Raw genomic sequence first — 25,627 nt, 5'->3', positions numbered from 1 at the left:
ATATTCATGGTATTTGCAGGCACCAACCAAGGTCGCAGAAAGTTAGGATTTAACGTCCGGTCGACGACGGTGTCATTAGAGACGAGGATCCGGAAAACAATCAGGTGCACCGTTTGAAAGCAACCATGCTGGTATTCGCTTAAGCGATTTTGGGAAACCGTAGAGCATCTAAATGTGGATGGCTGGAGAGGGGACACCTGAACCGTCGGCTAACGTCTTACTACCGCGCCACCGCGGTCGTTAACAAGATCAAATTTTGCAATATCTGGATTATTAGAGGAATATTATGACTTGAGGCTGTTTTCTGGTACATCGGAGGGCATCCACCCGAAGATCCCTTTCATCGTCTGGCGCTAAGTGAACGTCATGGAACAACTGATTAAGCTATTGAAAGGCCGCGCGGAACAAGATAGGGCAACAGTACGAGCCACGTTCTTTGATCACTCGTCGCTCTCAATGAGAACGACCGTCACAACAGGGAACCGAATGAAATGCGAGAAGCAGTTCACGTAATTACAGCCGGCAATTTAGGACAGTGGTACGGCCGCGGCTAACTTTAAATGGCTTGTTAGACAGAAAAAAAACACCTCAGCAGCAAATGTTCTCACAGCTACCCGAAGAGGGCTATGTTTCCTGACTCTGTTATAAATGCGAAACATTTTCCGCTAGTGCGACTGGAAAGACCGTTGCTGCGTTACACGCATTTTCGACTGGAGAACCATTTCAGGTAGCGGAGTAGGCGTATCTCTCGATGATAATGAAGACTAGAAATTTGTTGTTGCACAAGACATTCTCGTAAAATTTCTGAGTGTGAGAAGTAGTAGAAATTCCTGTGTGCGTCTTCGAAAACAAAGTTCGTACAGACATCGGTCGCCTTATCGCACAATACCAGGAAGTATAGACTCTGGGAACATATATTCCTCACCTCTTTCGTAATTCAATATCCGTTAACATGTTTACTGAATCATTTGTACTGGAACACTCAAGTTTCTATCTTAGGGTACAGTCAAAATTTGTAAGCTGTTAAATGTTTGCTTAGCGTTTTTAACACGACGTGAGCCACACTTTGAATAATACTTTGACAGTTAATTTCTCATCAATTATTTACTTTTTAAGATCTGTTACTAACCTCTCTACCACTGCCAATATCTGTAACTGTCACCCATGATTTAAGTATAAAGTGCACTGTTAGCCAATTCAGTTAACAATTATGCATCCTCTGTGTCGATGCCTGACAAGGTAATAAGCTGCCTTGCTTTTCCGTTTGTATGTAATAGGTTTATGTCGATGTTTCACAAATCCTGGAATATTGTTATTATTATATAATGTGCAAATAAAGATAAAAGTTTTTGAAAATAAAATCCTGCTAAAGATATTTGGACCAATCTATGAGGGAGGAGACTGGCGAAGAAGAAACAACAGGGAGCTCAGGGAGCTATACAATGAACCAGATATGTAGTTGCGGAAGCCAAGACAAGAAGATTAAGATGGGTCTCAAAAGTCTCAGAGAATAAACCCGAAGAACGAAGACCTCTAGGGAGGCCGAAAATGACATGGAGACACCAGGTTGCCAAGGATCTCCATGTACTGAGAGTAAGGAAAGAGGATGCCGAAGACAGAATACTATAAAAGAGGCTACTTGACGAGGCTAAAAACCGACAACGGTTTGTGGGGCAAGGACAGTAAGTGCAAGTAAGTAACGTGCGAATAAAATTTAACTGTGATGCATACTATGAAATCTGCCATTTATGCGCTATTAGAGTTTGATTCATTCGATAGCTGGGCAAGCTAGTGAAGGTATAGGTTAGTCACATGTTCGTCGTATAGCATTTAAACTGTACTGACAGTGGCCACTTAAATTTCGAAAGCGTCTTCTCCTAGTTAAAAAAAGGAAGAAAAATTACTTCTGTACTGCAGTTTACCTGAGATGTCTGCACAACTGTTTGACATAATTGTTCACAGCAAAATAAATTAGGAACATCCAGTGATTGAAATAGCCATATATCCATTTCCAAGTTTGATGTCTGTGTGGTGTGCAAGATTCTTTGAGGGCCCGCTACACGAAAAACACGCCTACTGTTGCTAAGAATGTGCTGGATAATTCACGTGACTGCGATACCCTCTTGCTGTCACTACTGATCCGCACTTGAACATTAACAGCGTCATGCTAACGCAGGGAGACGAATTTTCATTTTGTCCGATTACTGTCTAACACGTTAATTTGTTGATAGTGTAACATCACATTCGTAAATACAGTTACGTCCTTTTGTGGCCATCTTCTTCAGTGTTCAGTGATATAACCACTGAAGAATGATTCTCGACCACTATTACTCTCTTAAACATACGTGACTTGAGACGTCAACTTGCACAATGTTGTTCCCGTTAGACGTAATACGCTGACAGTTTTCGATATACACCACCACCAATAACAACAAAATTAATTGCACAGTATTCGTTACTACCTGGAATGCAGACCGTGTAACACAGTAAGAACAAACCATATATCATCACCGACAGGATGTACCTAATTTTCTACGAAAGGGTCTAGACTGTTTTCTTTTTCGCAGTCGCTGTTATTGTTCGCGCAAACAAAATTGACACTCGGCGCGGTGGCTGACGGGGGCGACTGTAAATGGGAAATGCCTTTACGGTCGCTCCCATCAGCCACCGCGCCAAGTGTCAACTTTGTTTGCGCGTGTAGTAGGTAATTTCGCATGGCGGAATAGGAGAAGATGTGAAAAATAGATTCTGCCAGCCACTAAAAACGTCCTGTGCAGATTTAGCATATCACACCTATGCAAACCAGTTGTCATATTAGCTCTATTTTCCCCTGGAAGAATGGTAAGATTTATTAATGTTGATATGTGGAGAAGGTTTCGTCACAACTACTAAAGGACTAAGAAGCTATGGCTACGAATATAGTGTTATTTGGGAAAGCCCAAGAAAAAACCGAACATTCATGGTCAGAGACAAGACGAGGAAACAAACTACAAAATGAGCACCAAGACAATAATCATTATGCTTATTCCGCTGCTCTTGGCATAAGGAGACGTGTAAATAACTTCTACTGAAATTACGGTAGGACGACTTTTACACGATTATGAAGTATCTGGAAACGTTATATAAAAACATGTCTGTTGCATTCAGGATTAACAACGCCCATGTGCCTCAACAATGACACTTTAATTCAACATAGCAACAAAGCCATAACAATTTTTACACTATTCGAGGTATGGATAGGAGGGACTCATAGGTCATCCTGCTCTGTTTGGTTGCTGTAATGGGACGAGTCTCAGAATTAAGTCGTTGCAATGCACTTCACATTCAAGGGATTATTCCAATTGTGGAAGACGGAATTCATTACTTTTGTGTCAAAATCTGATACAATTATAAACAGGCATATACCCCAAAGAAATAAGAAGAGTCCACAGCTCTTGGTCGTGCGGTGGCGTTCTCGCTTCCCGCGCCCGGGTTCGATTCCCGGCGGGGTCAGGGATTTTCTCTGCCTCGTGATGACTGGGTGTTGTGTGATATTCTTAGGTTAGTTAGGTTTAAGCAGTTCTAAGTTCTAGGGGACTGATGACCATAGATGTTAAGTCCCGTAGAGCTCAGAGCCATTTTTGAAATAAGAAAAGAATACACAGTTTTAAATTCAGAAGTTATTGGAGATGAACGGCAAGGAAAGGAAGGTTATGTACAGCTTGTACAGAAACCAGACTGCAGTTATACGGGTCGAAGGATATGAAAAAGCGGCAGTAGTTGAGTAGGGGGTAAAACAGGGTTGCAGTCTATCCGTCGTGTTATTCAATCCGTACGTAGGGCAGGCAGTAATGGAAATTAAGGAGAAATTTGGAAAATACAGCGAAGGTCTTGGAAAATCAGTGGAACCCAATGAAAATAGTCTTGGTTCGAACTGATTTTAGCAGTTGTGCACAATTGATGGGATTGAAACAGGGAAAGCTAGCGTGGAGAGCTGCATAAAACCAGCATTCGAATACCACCGCCACCACCGATAACAACAATGACGAAGAAAATGACATACAAAAGCTCCTGGGGACTATTGACAGAACATTTGGAATTTTAACGTTATGTTCTGCACGCATCCATTAGAGCTCACTCCTGCCTGCTTAAATTTTTCAGTGCCTCCAGGAGGGAAGGGTCCTGACTAGGGCGGTAAGAGCGGAAAAACTGCTTTGACTGAGTAAAGACGTGGGTGTGGGAAGGGGAAGGGGCTGGAAGTTTGGTCGATAGCTGATGAGTCACACAGATATTGCTTGGCAACTGAGGGTAGGTCTCCTGCAACGAGGGATGGAGCCACATGTTAGCAGGGTCATGGACTGGAACGCTAGGGACGATTTTTTGCACCAGCCGTCCGCATTGCTACTGCAACAGCCAATATAGTCAGGGCAGCTAATGCACAGCCAGTTATCACATACTCCCAACGAACAACACAAACAGGTTTGCAGTATCCTCCTTGTCAAATTAGGAAACAAGCTATTGTATATACTATACAACTGCAAATGATACCAGAAACAAGACTTTTCCATTTATTCATTAACTATCCCTGAAAGAAATTGTGGAACTAAGGCATATACATAACGAGGGTCCTCCGAAAAATAAGTTCCGAGTCGAAGTTAAAAAACAAAGTAACTATATTGTTTACTACAGCTTCACACACACACACACACACACACACACACACACAATCCAATTTATTTTCTACACACATGCCTCTATTGTTGAGAAATCGTAGCGAGAAGTAAACAATTCCGTATGTCATCGTTCGAGAAAATGTTCATCTGTGATAAGGATTTCAAGCAGAGTTGTTGGCAAATTCTCGGACCTGGGACATACTTAGTGGTTGCGCCGCCATCAACTCCTCAGTTAACTTTTGACGCTCGTCTTCATTATCTACATTGCCGGAGAGAAAATGCAACACGGACTGTGTTCAGTGCCACCACGGTATAATATGCTTGTGATTGGGATTGTGGTGCTAGTGATTCATTTGTCATCCCGTCCGTGCACACTATGTTTTGACTCTGCAGGCAGTAACTGTGCTGAGCGTACATGTGGACAGAGTTTTCAACATTCACTACAGGGTGCCAACACGCCCTACCGACGAGTACGTACTGGTGTTGAATAGCTTCAGCCATATGAAAGAGGTTGAATTTTGGGCCTGTGGGAAGTTGAATGGACGTATCGCCATATTGTCTACACAAGTTGAGCACAATGTATCGGTTGTGTACCGCTGATGTCAACAATGGTCTGAGGGGCGTTTCAACAACATTTTCAGGCTCTGGACGTCTGCTTAGTACAGACGTGCATAAAGATCGCCGCATTGTGCGAGCAGCTGTGGTCGACTGAATATAATCCAGGGACGAAATCCGGGCACATGCTGCACCAGTTGTAGCATCACGGCCATTGGAAACCGTCTGCTTGCAACAAGATTAAGATTCTGTGTACATCTTGCACCACGACACCACCCAACATCGCTACTCTGGTGTCGTTTAAGAGTTGACTGCAGAATGAAATGGTGCTCTGTTGTTTTCAGTGATGAAACACATACACGTGCTTGGCGCAGATCTAGTTAGCTGTTTACTCCAGAATGCATTCGTTCACGACACACGGGTCCCATCCCAGGCTTCATTGTGGAGGTTGGGGGGGGGGGGGGGGGGAGGAGGTGATTTTCATCGTAAAAATACAGGGAATCTGTTTTCTCGGCATCTTGCACGCGTTATAAACGCCGTACTTCCACAATTACGTGGTTGTTTTAAAGTTTCTGTAGAAAAACAAACTTAGTTTACATCCATAAAAGGTTCTCTCTCATCCGACGGTTTGCAGCAAACCATGCGTAACGCATCATTTGGCCAAATATTGGCGAGGATAGCTAGTTATATACAGTCGAACGTACTTTCATGCAGCCTTTTCGGGATGCTATTTATTATTCCCTCTCGATGAGATACGAGGACCGTTGAAGCTTGTAGATAAAATTCTTTACATGACGATAAAAAATTGGTATAGAGTTGCATTAGCGGAGTGCATTTGAGGGGAATCCTAGATTTTCCTTCGCCCTTCCTTTCCACGTCTTTTAGGAAAATCCTAATAAATACAATGTACTGAGCATCGCTTCGGTTTATTTGCAGTGCAAAATTGAAAACAACTAAAAAATATCTGCTTCGGGACTCGAACCCATAATCCTCTGATTACCGCCTGTTATGCCAAACGCTAGATGGAAATGAGGATAACAAAAAACAGATCATGCGCCGCCCGACCCGCAGCAAAACTGCTGATATCTCTCTCTCTCTCTCTCTCTCTCTCTCTCTCTCTAAATTCTTGGCCATCTGGATCTCCCAGTCCTGTCACTTTCGTTTCGGCCAAGCCCTGTAGATACCATAAACCTGGATATCAATCGGTAATGATTTGTGCGCGCGGTCCCCTTGTATGTGTAATTATCGGAGATAAAGCATCCAAGTATGAAAAGATTAAGTAACTGTACTGGCACAACACGTACCTATGATTTTATATCAGACAGGGAGGTAGTAAGAACTGATCGTGCGTCAGAAGCCAACGCTGCTGTATTGACGCCGTCCAGTTCTGAGGCGCGTGGTCCAGCCCGTCGCCGCCGAGTCCTCCGTGAGGTGAGGTGGAGCGGAAAGAAAAAGGAAAAGTTGCAGACGCTTGAGGAGTGACTCACGACCCACGATCTGCGGTCAGCACCTCCCCGTGTCAGAGTACGTGGCTCTTTGGCTCCTTACATCTACACAAATACGTCCCCTAATCCCTTCTCTATTCGTAACCCTGTAGCCGTGCTGCCGCGTGAGCCCTTCAACAAAACATCGCCTTACTGGCTTACGACCATCCTTCACCAAACTCCCATTCTCAGCTTTCTTGGGAGACATTCCATTAAGCCACGGTAATAGCACGTGTCGTGTTCAATGTAACTGCTGGAAAAAACATATAACATGTAATATAGGGTAAATAAAAGACAGATTGCCATTGATTATTACGAACTAGGAAAGATAGAAACATACTCCACATGTCACCGGACAGAGGAAGGTCCAAAGTTTTATGTTCCCAAGGACACTACAATGAGGTAACAAAAGTAATGGGATATCTCCTAATATCGTGTAAGACGACCTCCTGCCCTGTGTAGTGCAGCAACTCGTCGTTGCATTCGCTCAACAAGTCGTTGGAAGTCCCCTGCAGAAATATTGAACCATTCTGCCTCACTGACATCAATAACTGCGAAAGTGCTGCCGCCGCATGATTTTGTGCACGAACTGACCCCTCCATTATGTGGCGTAAAGGTCCGGTGGAATTCAAGCCGGGCAATTTGGGTGACAACATCATTCGCTCGAACTGTCCATGATGTTCTTCAAACCAATTGCGAAAAACTGTGGCCCTGTGAGATGGTGAATCGTCGTATTTAAAAATCCATCGTTGTTTGGGAACATGAAGTCCATGAATGGCTGCAAATGGTCTCCAAGTAACGAACATAACCATGTCTCCGCAATATCCTTTCTTCCAGGAGTGCTAGTTCTGCAAGGTTCGCAGGAGAGCTTCTGTGAAGTTTGGAAAGTGGGAGACGAGGTACTGGCGCAAGTAAAGCTGTGAGGACGGGGTGTGAGTCGTGCTTGGGTAGCTCAGATGGTAGAGCACTTGTCCGCGAAAGGCAAAGGTCCCGAGTTCGAGTCTCGGTTCGGCACACAGTTTTATTCTGCCAGGAAGTTTCATAGCCATTTCCAGTCCAAGGTCCGCTCAGCTGGACCAGAGAACACGGTCAATTCAGTGTAAACACAGCCCACACCATTATGGAGCCACCACAAGCGTGCACAATGCTTTGTTGACAAGTTGGGTCCATGGCTTCGTGAGATCTGCGCCACACTCAAACACTCCCCCCTCCCCCCCCCCCCGGTCATCTCAGACCAACTGAATTCGGGACTCGTCTGACCAAGCCACTGTTTTCCCGTCGCCTATGGTCCAACCGATATGGTTACGAGCCCAAACGATGTAGGGCTGTTAGCAAAAGCCCTCGCGTCGGTCGCCTACTGCCGTAGCCCGTTAACGCCAAATTTCGGCGCAACGTGCTAACAGGGACGTTCACCGTACGTCCCGGCTTTGGTTTCTGCGGTTATTTCACGCAGTGCTGCTTGTCGGTTAGCTCTGACAACTCCACGCAAACGCCGCTGCTCTCGGTCATTAAGCGAAGTTCATCAACCACTGCGTTGTCTGTGGCGAGAGATAATGCCTGAAATCTAGTAGTCTCGGCACAGTCTTGAAACTGTGGATTTCGGAATAGTGAATTCCCTAAAGATTTCCGAAGTGGAATGTCCCACGCGTCTAGCTCAAACTACTACTCCGTGTTCAAAATCTGATAATTCTCGTCGTGCGGCCATAACCACGTCGGAAACTTTTTCAGATGAGCGCAAGTGACTATTCCGGCAATGCACTGTCCTTTTATACGTTGTGTATGTGACACCACCGCCATCTGTATATGTGCATGTCCCGTGACTTTTGCCACCTGCCACGCGGAGTGGCCGCGCAGTTTGAAGTCTCATGCCACGGATTGCGCGTCCCCTCCAGCCGCAGGTACGAGTCCTCCCTCGGGCATGGCTGTGTGTGTGTGTGTGTGTTGTTTTTAGCATAAGTTAGTTTAAGTAATGTGTAAGTGTGATGACTTCAGCAATTTTGTCCCTTAGGAATTCACACACACATTGTCACTTCATCTCAGTGTATACCACGCACTCAACATGAGCATGATGCGTTGGTCGAGAAATATCGAAACGGAATTTCATTCCATCAGACACACGAATCAACGAGTCTCTGTTTATTGAGTCTACAGCTCCAACAATTTGAAGTCTCAGCTCTTAAAGAGTAGCTGCCACACGTGGACAAAAATTCTGTCTTTCATGTACCTCCACAGAAAAAGTAAGGTTTGAGGTCTGGTGACCTGGGAGGCCAAAAACAATGAACACGATTTTGCTGCCCACCTCTTCCAATCCAATCTTGCGGGATGGTGGTGTTACGATAACGCCGCACCTCAAGGTGAAAGTGACGCGGGGCGTCGTCATGCATAAAAATGAAATCTTTTCGTCAAGTAGACGAAACAACCAATTTAGCAGTATGTCCAGGTATGACATTCCTGTCGCTGTTTCCTCCACAAAAAGAAAGGTCCATAAACTTTGTGAACAGTGACGGCACAAAACACGTTTAGTTTCGGTTGGCGTTTTTTCTTTATGCTCGACGATGCCGCCAAGATTCTGTGACCACCAAATTCTCACATTATGGCGTTTTACTTCACCCGATAGAGGAGTCGTCGATTCGCCCGAAAAAGTGAATCGTTCGAAAAAAGTATCTTCTGCCATTCCCTGGATAACTGAAATGCGAAACTAGTACCTTCTGTTATGGTCACTGCTGCGGTAAATGCAGCTTGTAATGCTTCATATGGAGGCGTCGTTTCAGATGATGTCAACACCGCATTGTGGATTTCCGGGTGCGGACGCATCTCGGATACGTATCAGACGTGCTTAGCCGACCAGTAATCTTCCCTTTGCACATGCAACCAGCTTCCAACAATTTGTAAGCCAATCATAAACCTGCTTGTTCAGAGGCGGCTTCTTGCTAAATCGGCGGCGGAGTGGACGTTGTACTTGAACAACAGACTGACTTCGCGCAAAACTCCAACATACAAAATAATCTCTCGTGGTGTAGTCGCAATGTTGCTACAAACAACAGCGCAACTGCGTCAAAACTTTGAACGCTTCACTATCCAGTGCCATGCGCAATGTGTTTTAATGTTTTATAGTTTGTAATAAACAACTAGAACCTGTTCTTTCTTTATGAATCACCCTGTGTAATGGGCTAAGAAATTTTGGATCAAAAGCTGGTCAGGGCTAGCGCTTCTGGGTTAGCCTTCATAAGCTGCTCAGCACTGCAGATGCTTGGGGATAGGTCGCGCTTCATAAGGCGGGTAGTAGTCAGGTCTTGCCCACAATCGCAGAGCACCGGTTTGTCTGATAAACCCCATCTATTCATATTGCTTCCAGTTCTTGCAGCTCCGTAACACAGTCTGTACAAAGATATCCAAATGTTCTACTCATCTGTCTGCCCCGAGGGAAGTTTTTTTTTCTCGTTGTTTATACACAATGCTTTAGATGTGTATGAACGACGTTCCCAGAAATACTGAAGGAACAGAACTGGAAGACTCTTGCAGATAGACGCAAACTATCCCGAGATAGTCTATTAAGAACCGGCGTTCAATGATTTCTCTAGGAATATACTACAACACCCTACATATCGCTCACGTAGGGATCGTGAGGATTGTTGTTGTTGTTGTGGTCTTCAGTCCTGAGACTGGTTTGATGCAGCTCTCCATGCTACTCTATCCTGTGCAAGCTTTTTCATCTCCCAGTACCTACTGCAACCTACATCCTTCTGAATCTGCTTAGTGTATTCATCTCTTGGTCTCCCTCTACGGTTTTTACCCTCCACGCTGCCCTCCAGTACTAAATTGGTGATCCCTTGATGCCTCAGAACATGTCCTACCAACCGATCCCTTCTTCTGGTCAAGTTGTGCCACAAACTTCCCTTCTCCCCAATCCTATTCAATACTTCCTCATTAGTTGTGTGATCTACCCATCTAATCTTCAGCATTCTTCTGTAGCACCACATTTCGAAAGCTTCTATTCTCTTCTTGTCCAAACTATTTATCGTCCATCCAGAATGAGATTTTCACTCTGCAGCGGAGTGTGCGCTGATATGAAACTTCCTGGCAGATTAAAACTGTGTGCCCGACCGAGACTCGAACTCGGGACCTTTGCCTTTCGCGGGCAAGTGCTCTACCAACTGAGCTACCGAAGCACGACTCACGCCCGGTACCCACAGCTTTACTTCTGCCAGTCCATGTTTCACTTCCATACATGGCTACACTCCATGGATAAGATTAGAATAATTACTGAACGCACAGAGGCAGTCAATCATCTTTCCCACGTCCATGCGTGAATGAAACAGGAAGAAATCCTAACAACTTGTACAATGGGACGTACACTCAGCCATGCACCTCACGGTGTAGAGTGTAGATGCAGAAATCGTGTCTATATAAATTTTATTGTAATCAACAATCATGAAATTCATTGAGCGTAAGGAAACGTCTGTTTCCCCATGACTACAGTCTACAGCTACACTAGAGCGACACTAATGGCGAAAGTGTTAACTCTATTTTCGTTGGAGGGCGCAAACGGAATTAGTACCTGCATTTGCATGTACTGAGTAAAGAATAAGTAACTTCACTTTTATATCGTGTTCTTATTTTCCCATCACGTGTTTGATGAACTGACTGAAGAAAAGACAAATCACAGAAGAGAAAGGTCACGCGTTACTGAAAAAAATCAGTGTTCAATTTGTGTGGCTTACATTGATGAAAGTGATGCAAATGTAAATGGGGTGACTTGTGACACGTCAGATTTTCCTGACTGCTGGAACGAAGAACACTCAAGGCTCGAAGAGAAAAACAAATTTCTAGGACGTCGTGTTTGCCGTGAAATCAGTGCAGATGGTGTGGGAACACAAACGGGGGCAGTAATTAAATTTTCAAGGGATTAGGTGGAATGTACAGTTCACAGCAGTCGTGACAACAAAGTGAAAGAATCTATTTTGAGCAAAAAAAAGTCCTATACACAAGACTTCGGTTTCCCCACAGAGCTTCTGGGTCGATAAAAACTGAAGGTAACAAAAAATATCTTGAAACATTGTGGTCAATGTGAACGCTGATTATTTAGAAACTACCACTCGATTTAAGAGGGCGGCAGGTTGGCTGGCATACTGTAGTTTCCACTCCTCCTGTTTTACGTATTCGTTTTCTGTTCGCACATCGGCACTACAACTCAAATCAGTTGCGTTAATATTCGAATACGGTGTTGGTCATCGATTATGATGTACTACATAGTCATACAACTCGGTTAGAGATTTCCCTTTATGAAAGTAAACATTTTCAGACTGAAAATTAAAGGTTCTACATGAAATCACCAGAAAAAAAGGAATCTTTAACTTTCGGACGGACAATAAAGTGATTCCGTAAGGGTTCCGTTTTTCCCTTTTGAAGTACGGAACCCTTAAAAAAATTACAGCTCAACGTCCCGTCGACGATGGCATCGTTAGAGACAAGAGCCCATGCACGGAAAGGAGATGGATAAGGCCTGAATTACGCTGTGTAATAAAAAAAAAGACCCATTTAGGGAAAATAAGGAAACCTAAATCTGGAAGATTTGAATCGGCGTCCTCCCGGACGCGAGTACACCATCTTAACAGTGCTCCAATCCGCCAGTGAAACCGTGGAAGATAGGAATGCGCGATGTCTGCTTCTCTACAAACTTTCACTTAAACGTCCGTTCAGACCTGCGCAACAAATACCGTAATTCGTGACGGATCCTTTACGCGCTCAGATATTTGCACCGACTTGGCTTTACAGAGATTGTTTGCACAGGCAAATCGTTGCAAGTGAATGAATCACCGACTGAAAAAAATTGTCTATGTAAAGTCTAGCGGAACTTGAATTGACGCAAACTATACGCGCTGACCAGTTGAAGTGGTTTAGTACATAATAGCACATGTTCCCGGAATTATGGGGTCAACGACGAGTGTGATACAGTACAAAATAAAGATCAGCACAGCTTCTAGCAGTGCACATCTGACAGCAAATGTTGTACAGCCGTGTATTTTATACAGTACATTGAACACCATCAGATTACGTATATTTGCATTGCAGCTTTGTGTGTGGGATAGTATAAGCAAGAGGTTAAGCAATAATGAGTGTTGCAATAACTTGTTAGTGGATGGAGACTCGGCATGAGGCAGAAGGTAACACTGAAACAACTGATCTGAAAGGACGCATGCAATAAAAGTTACAGAATTACAGCCTACATGAGTATGGCCTCATAAAAATGAGACCATCATACAGGAATGGAGAAATGCAGTGAAGTAGGGATGTGCTTAACCTTCTTCTGCTCAGGGAATTGAACGGCAATAAATAATCGTTGCCTTGGAGTATCTTTGATAGGCAACTAATGAGGAAAGCTACCATTACTCAAAAATTAAAATGTGAAAAACTACGGTGGTTTTCTTGGAACTATTTCATTTGGTAATTTTCAATTAGTTTTCGATCTCTTCAGTGTTTGAAGAGGGAGGCAGTATCGGCTGTGAATTAACTTTAAGTTTTCTTCAATGTAAGATATAGTTCACTATATTAATTTTATCTGAAAAGGGGAGAAACTGAGCTGTTTCTTTGGGGTCCAGACACTGAAGCAATAATTGGTGTGTTTAATTTCATTATGCTTGTAGATTAATTTTATGGAGGAATTTGCCATTTTTGTATGTAAAATAACCAGCAAATAAAAATCTGCCAGTTAGTGAGTACCTCAATGTTACTGTAAGTCTTTCATGTGCACTTATCAGTTGTCTCATTTCACTGTTACTTCTCCTTGTACAGGGCTTCACATACCGCAATAACACGAAGCAGGTGTCTTCGTTCTAGGTAGTCAAACCAATCATTTTTTCAGTTTTTAACTCCTTCAAAAGATAAATATTCTAAATTGTTAGGCATATTAGAAGTAATTTGTGTACCTCTTGTCTGTGCTGATCTTTCTCTTTTTATAACTAGGGAAACAACAGCACTACACAGAAGAATTATCTGAAAAGTAAATTTACTTAATAATTTACTTAATTTGGCCGTGGTCACAAAATACTCTGAATTCACGGACTACTGATTCAGGACTGTGCGAAAGCTGTATTGCGGTTTGAAGGTGTAAATGCGAAGTGAATACTGCAGGCGAGACGTGAAGACGGTCGTTGCAAACGGTATGCTCCGACAAACCTTAGCGCGTAAAGGACCCTTTATTCTAACGATGCACAGCGATTGGTTATTTTTCGCCGAGGTTTATCGCCTCATAAGAATTTCAGTATGGTTCACACTACAGAGCGAGTATCGATTTCTTTCCTCATCAATGTCCAATTAAGCTAGTGCGCATCGCTAAAGACGTTGATGTCGTGGAGGCGTCAACTTCTGATCAGACAACATTGGTTCATGCGCTGCATTTCGTCTGCAGAGTGCACAACCAAACGACATTCAAGAAATATCATTAGCGTACACACCGTCTCCAGGTGACAACCCAAGTTTTATACTGACCTTCCATGTCGAAGGCATCAACACTTGCCATTTACAGTTTTTTTTCCTTCTATGTTCGAGTGATTTATAGCAACATCGCGCCAATTGTCACGCGTAAAAAATAAAGTCGGGGCCTAATTCATCCCTGTAAAGACGTACATGAGGAAGGAGCACAGTGTCACAATAAGTTGATGGCTGAGTGTACAGTGTTCAAAGATTTAGAGGTCAGTACACCCATACAATGTTATGATCGTCACACCATAATAGCTGGACCACCAAAACGATCTTATTCGTCAAAGCTGGAGATACCCTAATATGGTAAAGGTGCAACAAGTAACTGCACCCAGGAACATTATCTAACGTGATCGTTTTGGTAGTCCAGGTGTTGAAGTGTGGAGGCAAATCATCGAACACAGTACACTTACCGATCAACTGTGACACTGTACTCCTTCCCCACGTGAGTCTTTTCAGGGGCGCGTTTGGCCCTGACTTTTTTTTTTTATGGATGACAATGTGCAACCACAAAGAACCACTGTCTAACAAACCAGTCGCGACACTTTGCCTCGATTTTTGTAACCTACCGCGCCAGTAACTTAAACTGTGAGTTCGGCGAGATCGTGAAAGCGAATAGTGATGTTTATTTTGATTTCTACAATGGTTTTTACAAGCGGGAGTGTTTGTAGCGCAATAAATTGCAGCAGCAACAGAAAGAAGACACCACAGCTGTCTTTTTTTGGTTTCCTAAGGATCATGTTACTAAACTGTCTCGTCAAGATTCACTTTCAAACTATATGTCTATTAATGATTAATGTTTCGTTTTTAGGAGCAGAAAATGGCTACTTAATAACAGACGAGAAGACCTTACGGAAAAATGACCCAGTTTACCTGTATAATAATATTAGGTTTTGTTCGCTACATTTAGAACAAAACCAGTTCAGTTCATAAACGCGAACAATAATAAACTCGTGTGGAGTGCAGTACCCACACTGTTTGACATCCCAAATAAGTCACCTCAACTGACCATAAAGAGGAAACTGCCACAAAGATTCGACAATTCCTCTAAAGCTGTAAAACAGTCCTATAATACAGAAGCAGCCAGTTCAACTCTCCACGTATCAGTGCCAAATTCGTGTGAATCGTCAACACAGACCTGCTTTGACGATGAAGTGGTTAGAGTAAGCGCAGTTAATCGTGTCTTACAAAAGCGTAATGTTTGGTATCTGTTTCATTCACTTTTGTTGTTAGTCACTTAATTTTCCTTGCTTCCTTCGTGTGACGACATTATTTTGTTAGCACCTTGTTCACTGACAGATTGTTTGAAAATTATTCAAATATATGGTTTAGCATGAAATGTAATGTAATCAGCTCATTATAATGTTTTCAACACATTTCTCCCACTATTTGGCACTTACTTGTCCCACTTAGAATAATATAAGATGAAGGTCGTACTTGTGGCAACAGGCGACGACAATGACAAACACGGTAGGCCTACAGAACGATAAATGAGCTGTAGATAGCTTTTGCATGTAGAGGTACATGTCTATGCTTCTTACGTGTGAATCTGTGTGTTTATATTCTTTTGATATCAACGTGGTAAGCTGCAGTTCTATCCAACGTCACAAGCATTTCTTCACGAATGTGTTGTAGCTTGCCACTCGATTCACGGTTATTGTCCATACTTGCGTTTATTTTAGAATCATTTTTAGAAACTTACATGCCTTCTGATACTACACAAACCCTTAGAGGCAAGAAAATAACTCAAATATTTCTTAATTTACGTAGGAAACGGATGCAAAACAAACATGCTTACGACGCGTCTAACGTCCACCTTACTCGCCGCTTGGAGCGCTAGTGTCGCTCCATCTGTCAAACGGTAACAACTTTTACAGCTGTGAGTGTCGCGACTGTTATGTTAGGCTGTGATAGAACTGTGCAGGGGCAGGCCTGCCCGTTCCCCCGACTTAAATACCATCAGCATGCGTCGGATACGTTTGACAGACGTATTGCAGCAAGTTCACATGCAGCTACGACCATCCACCAGGTGTCAGCGGTGCTGGAACGCCCTACTAAATGTTCAAATGTGTGTGAAATCTTACGGGACTTAACTGCTAAGGTCATCAGTCCCTAAGCTTACACACTACATAACCTAAATTATCCTAAGGATAAACACACACACCCATGCCCGAGGGAGGACTCGAGCCTCCGCCGGGACCAGCTGCACAGTCCATGACTGCAGCGCCTGAGACCGCTCGGCTAATCCCGCAACGCCCTACCACAAAAACTGATTACCACCTTTGTTGCCAGCATGGGAGCACGTTGCACAACAGTCATTGTGTCCCGTGGTGATCACACAACCATGTTCCGCCTTTTGCAATATCCATGTGACCATCATGAATCTCTGCGACTTCAGTATAACTACTGTCTATGTTATTTCCGTTCGCCCCATTGTGTACTTCTTTCAGTTTCCTTCTGTACTATACTGTAGTAGATCTTTCTACGTATGGTCCAAGTTTCATCGAGCTATGTTATTTGGTAGCAATCCATCACTCAAAAGTTACTTTCGTTCTTAAGCTTTGCACACCATTGTATATACACATGACCTTATATAAATGTCAGTGTCTCTCAGATACTAGGAAAAACTGGAGAGGATAATCTTTTATCAAGCAGTCTGCATCATTTTGTGCCATTGCGATCCTATCTGAAACGATCCTGGCAGACGATCATTCTGCCAGAGTACTTAACTTCAAACCTTGTTACTATCGCCTATGCTGGACTGGCTAATGCCAGAAAAGAGCTCATGGTGCGAATAATCGCTGCTTTTGAATAAATTTAACGTTAACCTCAGGTGATGAAGTCAGTTGATCATCACAAACAATTTGAACGCGACAGGCTTGCCTCAGAGGTCGCTGCTTTGAGTCTTCTTTCCCCAATCATTGTCCTCTGACCACTGGGTTCACTTTGGGATTCGATATTTGTCATTTGTTTCGTATCTCCACTATGCATACCTTCATCCAGAGTTTAGTTGGTCTTCCTCGTCATCTTCGTCCATCTTCATCTTCATTGAGTTGATACTAAGATTGATCACTTCGCCAGGTGCCGCCCTCTGTCTAAGTCCTTAACACTGAGGACGGCCTTATTATCTTGGTGAATTGTTTCACACTGAGGTGCTGATTCTTAATCAGCCTGGGAAAAGTATTCCTCTTATCTGCCGCAGCACGTACGAAACGAAGGAGTAACTCCACTGTTTTTGGCATTGGCAAAGCACTATGTTGTGCACAGCGAAAAGTATCTAACTTTACCGGAGACCTCACTGAGCTACGAAAGCAAATAAACGCAGTTACGAAAGTAAAGTTTGGTGTAAACCAACAAGCTTCAGATACCAACTTCGTGATATATGTGTAGCTAACACAATTTTTTCCTTAAAGGATGGAAGGTTTAAGTGTAAAACCCTCTTTAGATACAAATTGAACTAACACGGATGAGCAATTACTTTGAGGGGGTGTGACAGGAAATCGACCGTGTAGTCGAAGCAGTAAGTAATTCACCGACACCACGAAAAACACATTTCTGCATAGCCCGGAAGGTTCAAATGGCTCTGAGCACTATGGGACTTAACAGCTGTGGTCATCAGTCCCCTAGAACTTAGAACTACTTAAACCTAACCAACCTAAGGACATCACACACATCCATGCCCGAGGCAGGATTCAAACCTGCGACCGTAGAGCCCGGAAGGTATCATAAACTTTGCTGTTGTGGTATTCATTCCAAAGACTTGTTAGTTGCAGCTCTCCACGCTAATCTATCCCGTAAATGCCTCTTCATTTCTGAATAAGGCTGCAACCTAAATCCATTTCAACCTGTTGACTCTATTCATACCTTCCCTGCTACAATTTCTACCCCTGCTACTTTACACTTACCGAATGCAAACTCGGCATTTGCACTACCGGGACGGATTTTATGTTCTGCGTTCAGTAATACACATTCAATGTCTTATAAACACCTGTGCCAGTTTGGTCATCACTAACTACACCCGTATGAACATAACCTATTGTTTTGTCAAAATTATTGACTATTTTACAATAAAATAACACATGCGCCACTACTGCAAATTACACAATCAAACACACACAACGAAAAAAATCAAGCAGATATATACACACAAACACACACACTCATGTCTCGAAAATATAGTGTAAAGGGGGATAAGTGACATGAAGTGTTAGCTGCTGTGTTATGGATCCTAAATTTCACGAGATGTCGATTCTTGAATAAGGCAGACGAGTGTTCTCGGAATATTAAAACAACCCATTCTTCATTGGGTAGTCGTGACATAGCCGGTAAACGATCCACATGTGTGTGTGCATCCATGCTAATTGCTTTGATTGCTGAGTCACTAAAAAAGTTTCTTTACAAAAATATTCATAATGTCTCATATATGCTGATATAGTTACAGGGTCCATATGTAAACAAAGAAAAGAAAGAGTTTCCTTATGTTTCTTCTCTAACAGCGCCATATAGTAGGAAGTTGAACGCCACTTGAGGCTCCACTCATTCGTGATTGATCTTCGGCTGTCTTCATTAGTGTTAAATTCACAACGTGGTAAAACGAAGCACGAGATGTTCAGCGTAAGGGCTAACAGATATGGATTCGCCAGTTTAATTAAAATCATGTCAGGTTATTTTTGGAACATCCCAATTCACTTACTGCTTAAACTATCGAATCCTGAAAAGATAAGTCGCCCGCCAAAACGCAGCAGAAAAGAATATGAAACTCAAGTCACATAATGGTGTTCAACAACAAAGGCTGACAGTACACAAAGAACCATAGAAGGCGTGTAACGAAAGTCTACGTACAAATTATAGGCTTTCATAAGATTGGTTGAATACAAATTCAGTACGACTAAATATCAATAATGCTCTCGTTAACGCTTGTGTTTACATAAACACAACCGCTGTTCTTGGGATAGCTACAGTACAGTCGGTGTAACAGTCCACTTAAACTGTTCGTGTCGATTCGTGCTTGTAACTTCGATTTCATGCCTCGTCTTAAAAATTCCAATACTATGTTTTTGTTTTTTTTTTGCTCATAAAAATATTCAATTGCACATAAGGGTTCCCAGTACCAAAAACGTTATGGAGGACCTCTTTTTCACCAACGATAAAGCCGTCTGTCAGGAAATGGACGTCATTTTGTAGATGTCTTTTGATATGAATCTGATCTTTACTATTATACTGTGAGATGCATAGTTATCACATTTTGCTGCCTCAAGTTAACTGGACCAGCATGTATATAGTACGAAAAATAAATGATAAATGCAAGTGCGAACCGCTTCTGAAGGTCTACTGTATGTCGGTAAACCGCTTAACCGCCCACAGGAAATTGCGAGCCGCGCTGGGAACCTGAACTGAGGAAGGGTAAGGTCAAACCAATAGCGCTGAGCGAAAGCCACTGCTGGGTCATACGCTGCGTGTGAGCGCTCCCAACGCACTCCAATATTAGCAGAATTCAAAACCAATGAATAATTTTCGCTCTACTCGTGGCAACAAGCGAAGCTAGAATGAATAATAAGCAGTAAAAACGCTATCAGTAAAGAAGAGTGTGGCACTGACAAATGAAAACGGTCGTACTGAGCAGAGTGTACACTAAACACTACAATATCATGGATTTGTCAGTCCGAAGTCTGCTTTGATGCAACTCTCCTCGCCAGTCATATAGCAAAGCGTAAACACAAGAAAAGCAAGTAGTAAAGGACTTCTTTAGACGGCGAATCTATGCTAAACAAACGAGACGAAAAATAATACATTGGGCCTCGAAATCTGATTTGTCGGTAGCAGTGTATAGGTTCGATGTTTTAACTATTATTGTTATTAGGATTCTGTCCTGTTTCTTTGCGTGACAACCACTGTACGCCAAAAATGCCTAGGCGCATAGCAGTTAAAACCGTACACTCCTCACATAACGCTATGTGAGCCGTTACGCAGATTGGAGAATGACATTGATATATATATATTAACTCATAATTCAAAGGCCAGTGTATAACGTATGACAGGAACTACTTCAAATTTAGTTGGTCCTCCCACACCCGTATTTCTCTTACGGATGTCGCAGAATCTTTTAAAATTGTTATTATTATTTTAAATGAACGTCGTCACGCTGCCTGATGCAGTTGTCCGCTTCTCAGAGGTTTTTTGGCGGATCCGCCGGTTTGAAAATTGTAATTTTTATTGTGTGTGTAAGAGGTCAGCCACTATCACATTGTGTGGCTCTGCACTGGATAAAACTTCATTGCACTGTGTTCTATATTAAAATCATGTAAAATAGGACGTTAGCTTGGCAATTGGCAATCCACTGGATGCTTTGCGTACAGATCTGTTTGCTAAGATTTTGATAGTCACTTCCTTTCTTTACTCATCGACGGCAGTAAATTACATAAATTAGTGGTGCACGTACAATTCAGCTGTACAGTTCAGTTACACGTATCACAAAATAATCTCAATATGATTTTCCGAAAAGGCACTTTCACCGGTGCTAAGACAAGAAAACTACGCGGAGATTTATACTACTCAACTGTCAGTTGTGGTCTCAATTGAAGGCATATTACACCACTATGCTTTACTGAAAGCGCAGCAATGTGTAGTAACAATAAATCCATTCTTTTAAGCTGAATATATCGGCAAGAAAAAAATATGAAAATTTTTGAATATCAATGCGACAAGTGGATTATATCAACCGTAAATATGAGTTTGGGTAACTGCATTCGAGAGTGGAAGTGGTAGACATTTAGGAAAATCAAATACAGCTTGGCGTGTTATTGTAAATAAATTATGTAAAATGTGACATTCAAAGGACACCTAGAATAGACTGTAATGCCTCTTGAATGAATATTTCAGTAAAACAAACATTTCGTTGTGTATTGGAATTGCGCGCAACAACGAAACACGGGCTACAGGCTCACCTTTCGTGACCAATGCTCGTATGGAGCTATCCGACAAATTTTTTCTCCTACGCCTGCAAGCACAGCTCCCCTAGTAACATTGTCCACTAAAACAAAGATTCTGGACCAGCTTCTCGCCTGGGCCCAGTCAACAATTTTCATCTGTCAAGTATTTTACTGCTTTCAGATGCGGGTCATACAGTTAGAGCGAACGCAAAAGCTAGAAAACGTTAATAAACTATGCTCTAAATTTTCCGCGCTTTATCAGAAAGTAAATCCCGTTAAAACCGATGCACACATTACAGAACGAAACGAATTTTCTTCGACGGCCTTAGCAGGAACCATCTCAAAGTAATACGATCTTTCGCAAGCCGAGCGTATGAATCTCTTTGGCAACAGTAAAAAAAAGTTTTATTTCGCCTGTTTGTAGTCACTTCATCGCCTCGGTGCAATCTGCTTCATTATGGTCTGGGGTAAGTGACATATTTGAACGATGACGCCAGAAGTTCAGTATGTAAACAAAATAATCGTCGGTTCGTCATAATCTAATGCAATAGTGTTTAGGCTCAAATGATCTAATTCACTCGCGTCAATAACAAGCAATACATGGGGGATGGACGGAAAAACAACATGCATTTTACCAGGCAATTTTCTGGCAACTGAATACAGCGAAAGGCGTATTTTTGTCCCCGCATTCAACGACGGGCCTTTCTAGACTTGGAACATTTCCAAGTGCACATCAATGTGTTGGTGAAGCTCGTGCATTTAGCAAAATTCTTGCACCGCTCGCTGTCGTTCATGGCTTACCGCACTTCACTTTTTACTGACAAAACTAACAGAACGCCTGAAATTAAGCAGGAGTAGACACGCAATGCTTGAAAAATAGCTAGTGAAAGTCAGTGAGAGTTTAGTAATTATTATCCGCTTCGCATTTTTTGCAAATTCATGGATCAAAACATTTATTTCGAAAAGCACAGGTCATTTAAAAAATATGGTCTTCTAAAAAGCAGTGGAATCAACTTTAGCTAGCTTTAAGTGGCAAATTCATTTTTTTCCTCATGTGTCAGGCCTTGCACATTCTGTCAATAATTGTGGAACAGTACAATTATTAATTTATACAATGTCCGCACTGGGACATTTCTGCTAGTGTCAGCGAAACCTAAAATTCACGTTTATCTCTGCGTCTTTCCTCTCAAACAAACGCGCTGCTACAATAATCACTACAAATTGTTGAACGAGAAAAACTAGATTTCTGAATTAAACAGTGCGACAAAATTCGTGTACGCGAAGTTCAGACCTCCCTTATTATCAGAACTACTTCAAAACGTCCAAATGGTAACATAATTAGTGAAACACACGATTCAAAGATTGACACCAAGCGTACGCTGTACTGGCTGTGTGACAAAACAACAGCGGGCTAGCACGACTGTTCGCTCACCTGCAATAACTGTGTCGCTGAGGTCGTATTTCCCGCGGACGAGCGGGAAGTCCTTTAGCTTGCGTCCAGTTAGTCTCAGTTCTCCACTCAGGTGAGCCTCTTCTAAAATTTTTTCCAACGAACGTGTTAACTGACTTTGTAAGTGGCCGCTCATATTCGACGCGACCATCGCCATATTACATTTCTCATCCTTACTGCGCAAAGGTCTGTGGGTAACTGTGACGTCACGGACATGCGTCACTGTTTTGTCGTCTGCTGTATTTGTAAACAGAAGCACGTGCTTGCGTACAACTGTAGTCAAACGTGTAACATTTGTTGTTTCTGTGTGTACTTTTGAAAGGAACACACAGTATCCTTTTCTCTCCCATAATATATTTGCGATATACCTCAGTACTTATGTCGTTTAAGGAATGAGACAGAAAACTACTTTCATTGTTGAGTCACTACGAATACAGGGCGTGTTTTGCATGCTTTCTACAACAATTGAAATAACCCAATGTTAAGAATAAAGTTACTAATAATGAAACAGTATTACACATTTGCATTTTATAAATGTTACCTGGGATGCAATAGTCATTTCGAAAACTTACTTTACTGTCATTGTTCAGCATGAATTACCGTATATTGTTTTCAGAAATTCTAAACGGTGGTTAGAATTTATACTGCTTCAGTCACATAAATCGCCATACGCACAAGTCCTCCACTTGAGCTGCATAATAAATGAATAACAACTGTGTATAAATAATTAATGTACGGCCTTCGAAACTTTACTGTGGTATTTAATACATCGACATTTTGGCCTCACATGAGCGGTACCGGTATGAAAAGGTCATCCAGTGGCAAATGTGATGATCATAAAATTTATGTTGAACGTGTCACTAATACGTAAGTCTTCTTTGCACAAAATAATTTATTTATTCATTTTTTACCGTTACTTCTTCATACCAAAAAATAACGTGTTGAGTAGAAGGAGCTGTCATTCAGAAAATCTTTTAATTCGTTTTTAAATTTTGGTTGGCTCTCTGTTAGACTTTTAATGTTTTTTGGCAATTGACGAAAGATTTTTTGTGGCATTATATTTCACCTCTTTCTGTCGCAAAGTAAGATTTAATCAATAATACTGAAGCTCATACTTTCATCTAGTGTTGTAGCTATGCACTTCGCCGTTATTTTTTAATTGGGATGGGTTATTAATAACAAATTTCATAAGTGGATATAAGTATTGCGAAGGTGCTTTGAATATCCCTAGTTACGTAAATAAAGGTCTGCGAGGTGATCTTGTGTGGGCCCCAACTATTATTCTGATTACACACTTTTGTGCAGTGAATACTTTTTTCTCTTGATGATGAATTACCCCAAAATATGATGCCATATGAAAGCAGTGATTGAAAATAGGCATAGTAGGCTAATTTACTGCTGATATGTTTATCACCAAAATTGGCAATAACCTTAATAGCATAAGTAGCTGAACCTAACCGCTTCAGCAGATCATCGATGTCTTTCTTCCAATTGAATTTTTTCATCAATGCACACACCCAGAAAGTCTGAATATCATGCCATAGCAATAGGCTTCTGATCATAACCTATATTTATCAATGGTTTTATGCCATTTACTCTACAGAATTGTATATACTGTGTTTCCTCAAAATTTAGTGAGAGTCCATTTGCAGAGAACCACGTGATAATTTCTGAGAGACATTATTTAGAATTTCCTCAGCTGATTCTTGTTTGTTTGTTACGATTACTATACTTGTATCATCAGCAAAACGAACTAGCTTTGCATCTTAATGATTATAGAGTGGCAAGCCACTAATATATATTAAGAACCAAAACTGAACCCTGTGGGACACCATTCTTGATACCTCTCCAGTTAGAGGACTCTGCTAATTTTTGCAGACTATATGTACTGTTAATTTCAACCTTCTGCATTCTTCCAGTTAAATATGAATCAAGCCATTTGTGCGCTGTCCCACTCATACCACAATACTCAAGCTTATCTAGAAGAATTTCATGATTCACATGATCAAAAGCCTTTGAGAGGTCACAAAATATCCCAATTGTTGATGTTCAGTTATTCAGTGCATTTAATATTTGATCAGTGAAAACATATGTAGCAGTTTCTGTGGAAAAGCCTTTCTGAAAATCAAATTCACATTTTGTTAGTACTTCATTTTTTACGAATATGTAACGTAACTCTTGAATACATTACTTTTTCAAGAATTTTGGATAAACCCGTCAGAAGTGAAATTGGGATGTAGTTATTAGCATCAGACGTATCCCCTTTTTTAATGCAATGGTTTAACAATAGCATATTTCAGTCTATCTGGAAAAATGCCCTGTTTCAGTGAGCTGCTACATATGTGGCTAAAAATCCTACTTATTTGTTGTGAACAACCTTTTAGTACTCTTCAGTTCCATGTGAGCTCTTACTTTTGAGTGAATTTATTATTTTCCTAATTTCAACAGGAGAGGTGGGATGAATTTCAGTTTTATCAAATTGCATAGGTATTGCATCTTCCATATACTGCCTTGAATTTTCTAATGAGTAGCTGGTTCTTATTTTCTGTACATCTCTTAAAAAATGATCATTAAAAATGTTTTCTACTCCTGACTTCTTGCTAACATACATTTCATTGAGTCTGATAGAAATACAGTCTTCCTGTGCTCTCAGTTGCCCTGTTTCCCCTTTAACAATATTCCAAATTGTTTTAATTTTACTATCAGATGTGCTAATCTCAGACAAAATGAATGTACTTCTGGACTTTGTAATAACTTATCTTAATATAGTGCAGTAGTTTTTATAACTTTTCACTGTTTCTGGATCATTACTCCTCCTAGCTATAAGGTACATTTCCCTTTTCTGTTCACAAGATTTTTTTTTTTTTTAGCCCTTTCGTAAGCCATGGCCTTTTAGATGGTTTCTTACAATTATATGCCATTATTTTCTTTGGGGAAACTGTTTTCAAACATACTCACAAAGATATCATGAATTAAGTTAAATTTTAAATTAGCATCAGGTTCCCTGTACATCTCATGCCAGTCTAACTGTTGCAAGGTTTCTCAAAAATTTTCAGTTGTGAAATTGTTAATTGAATA

General features: G+C 41.6%; 1 protein-coding gene across 1 annotated transcript in view; it reads right to left on the bottom strand.

The window, feature by feature from the left end:
• Nucleotides 1–22,734, bottom strand: part of LOC126456784 (leucine-rich repeat and calponin homology domain-containing protein-like) — a 340,291-nt gene extending 317,557 nt beyond the window's left edge. Inside the window, exon 1 of the mRNA XM_050092567.1 lies at nt 22,532–22,734. Within this exon, the coding sequence (XP_049948524.1) occupies nt 22,532–22,706 (175 nt within the window). The 5' untranslated portion in view covers nt 22,707–22,734. The remainder of the gene's footprint in view (nt 1–22,531) is intronic.
• Between the last annotated feature and the right edge of the window lie 2,893 nt (nt 22,735–25,627).

Source organism: Schistocerca serialis, chromosome 2 (assembly GCF_023864345.2).
Source record: "Schistocerca serialis cubense isolate TAMUIC-IGC-003099 chromosome 2, iqSchSeri2.2, whole genome shotgun sequence".
NCBI lineage: Eukaryota > Metazoa > Arthropoda > Insecta > Orthoptera > Acrididae > Schistocerca > Schistocerca serialis.
Note: the sequence above shows the minus strand (reverse complement) of the source record. Positions and strands in the feature narration are given on the sequence as shown.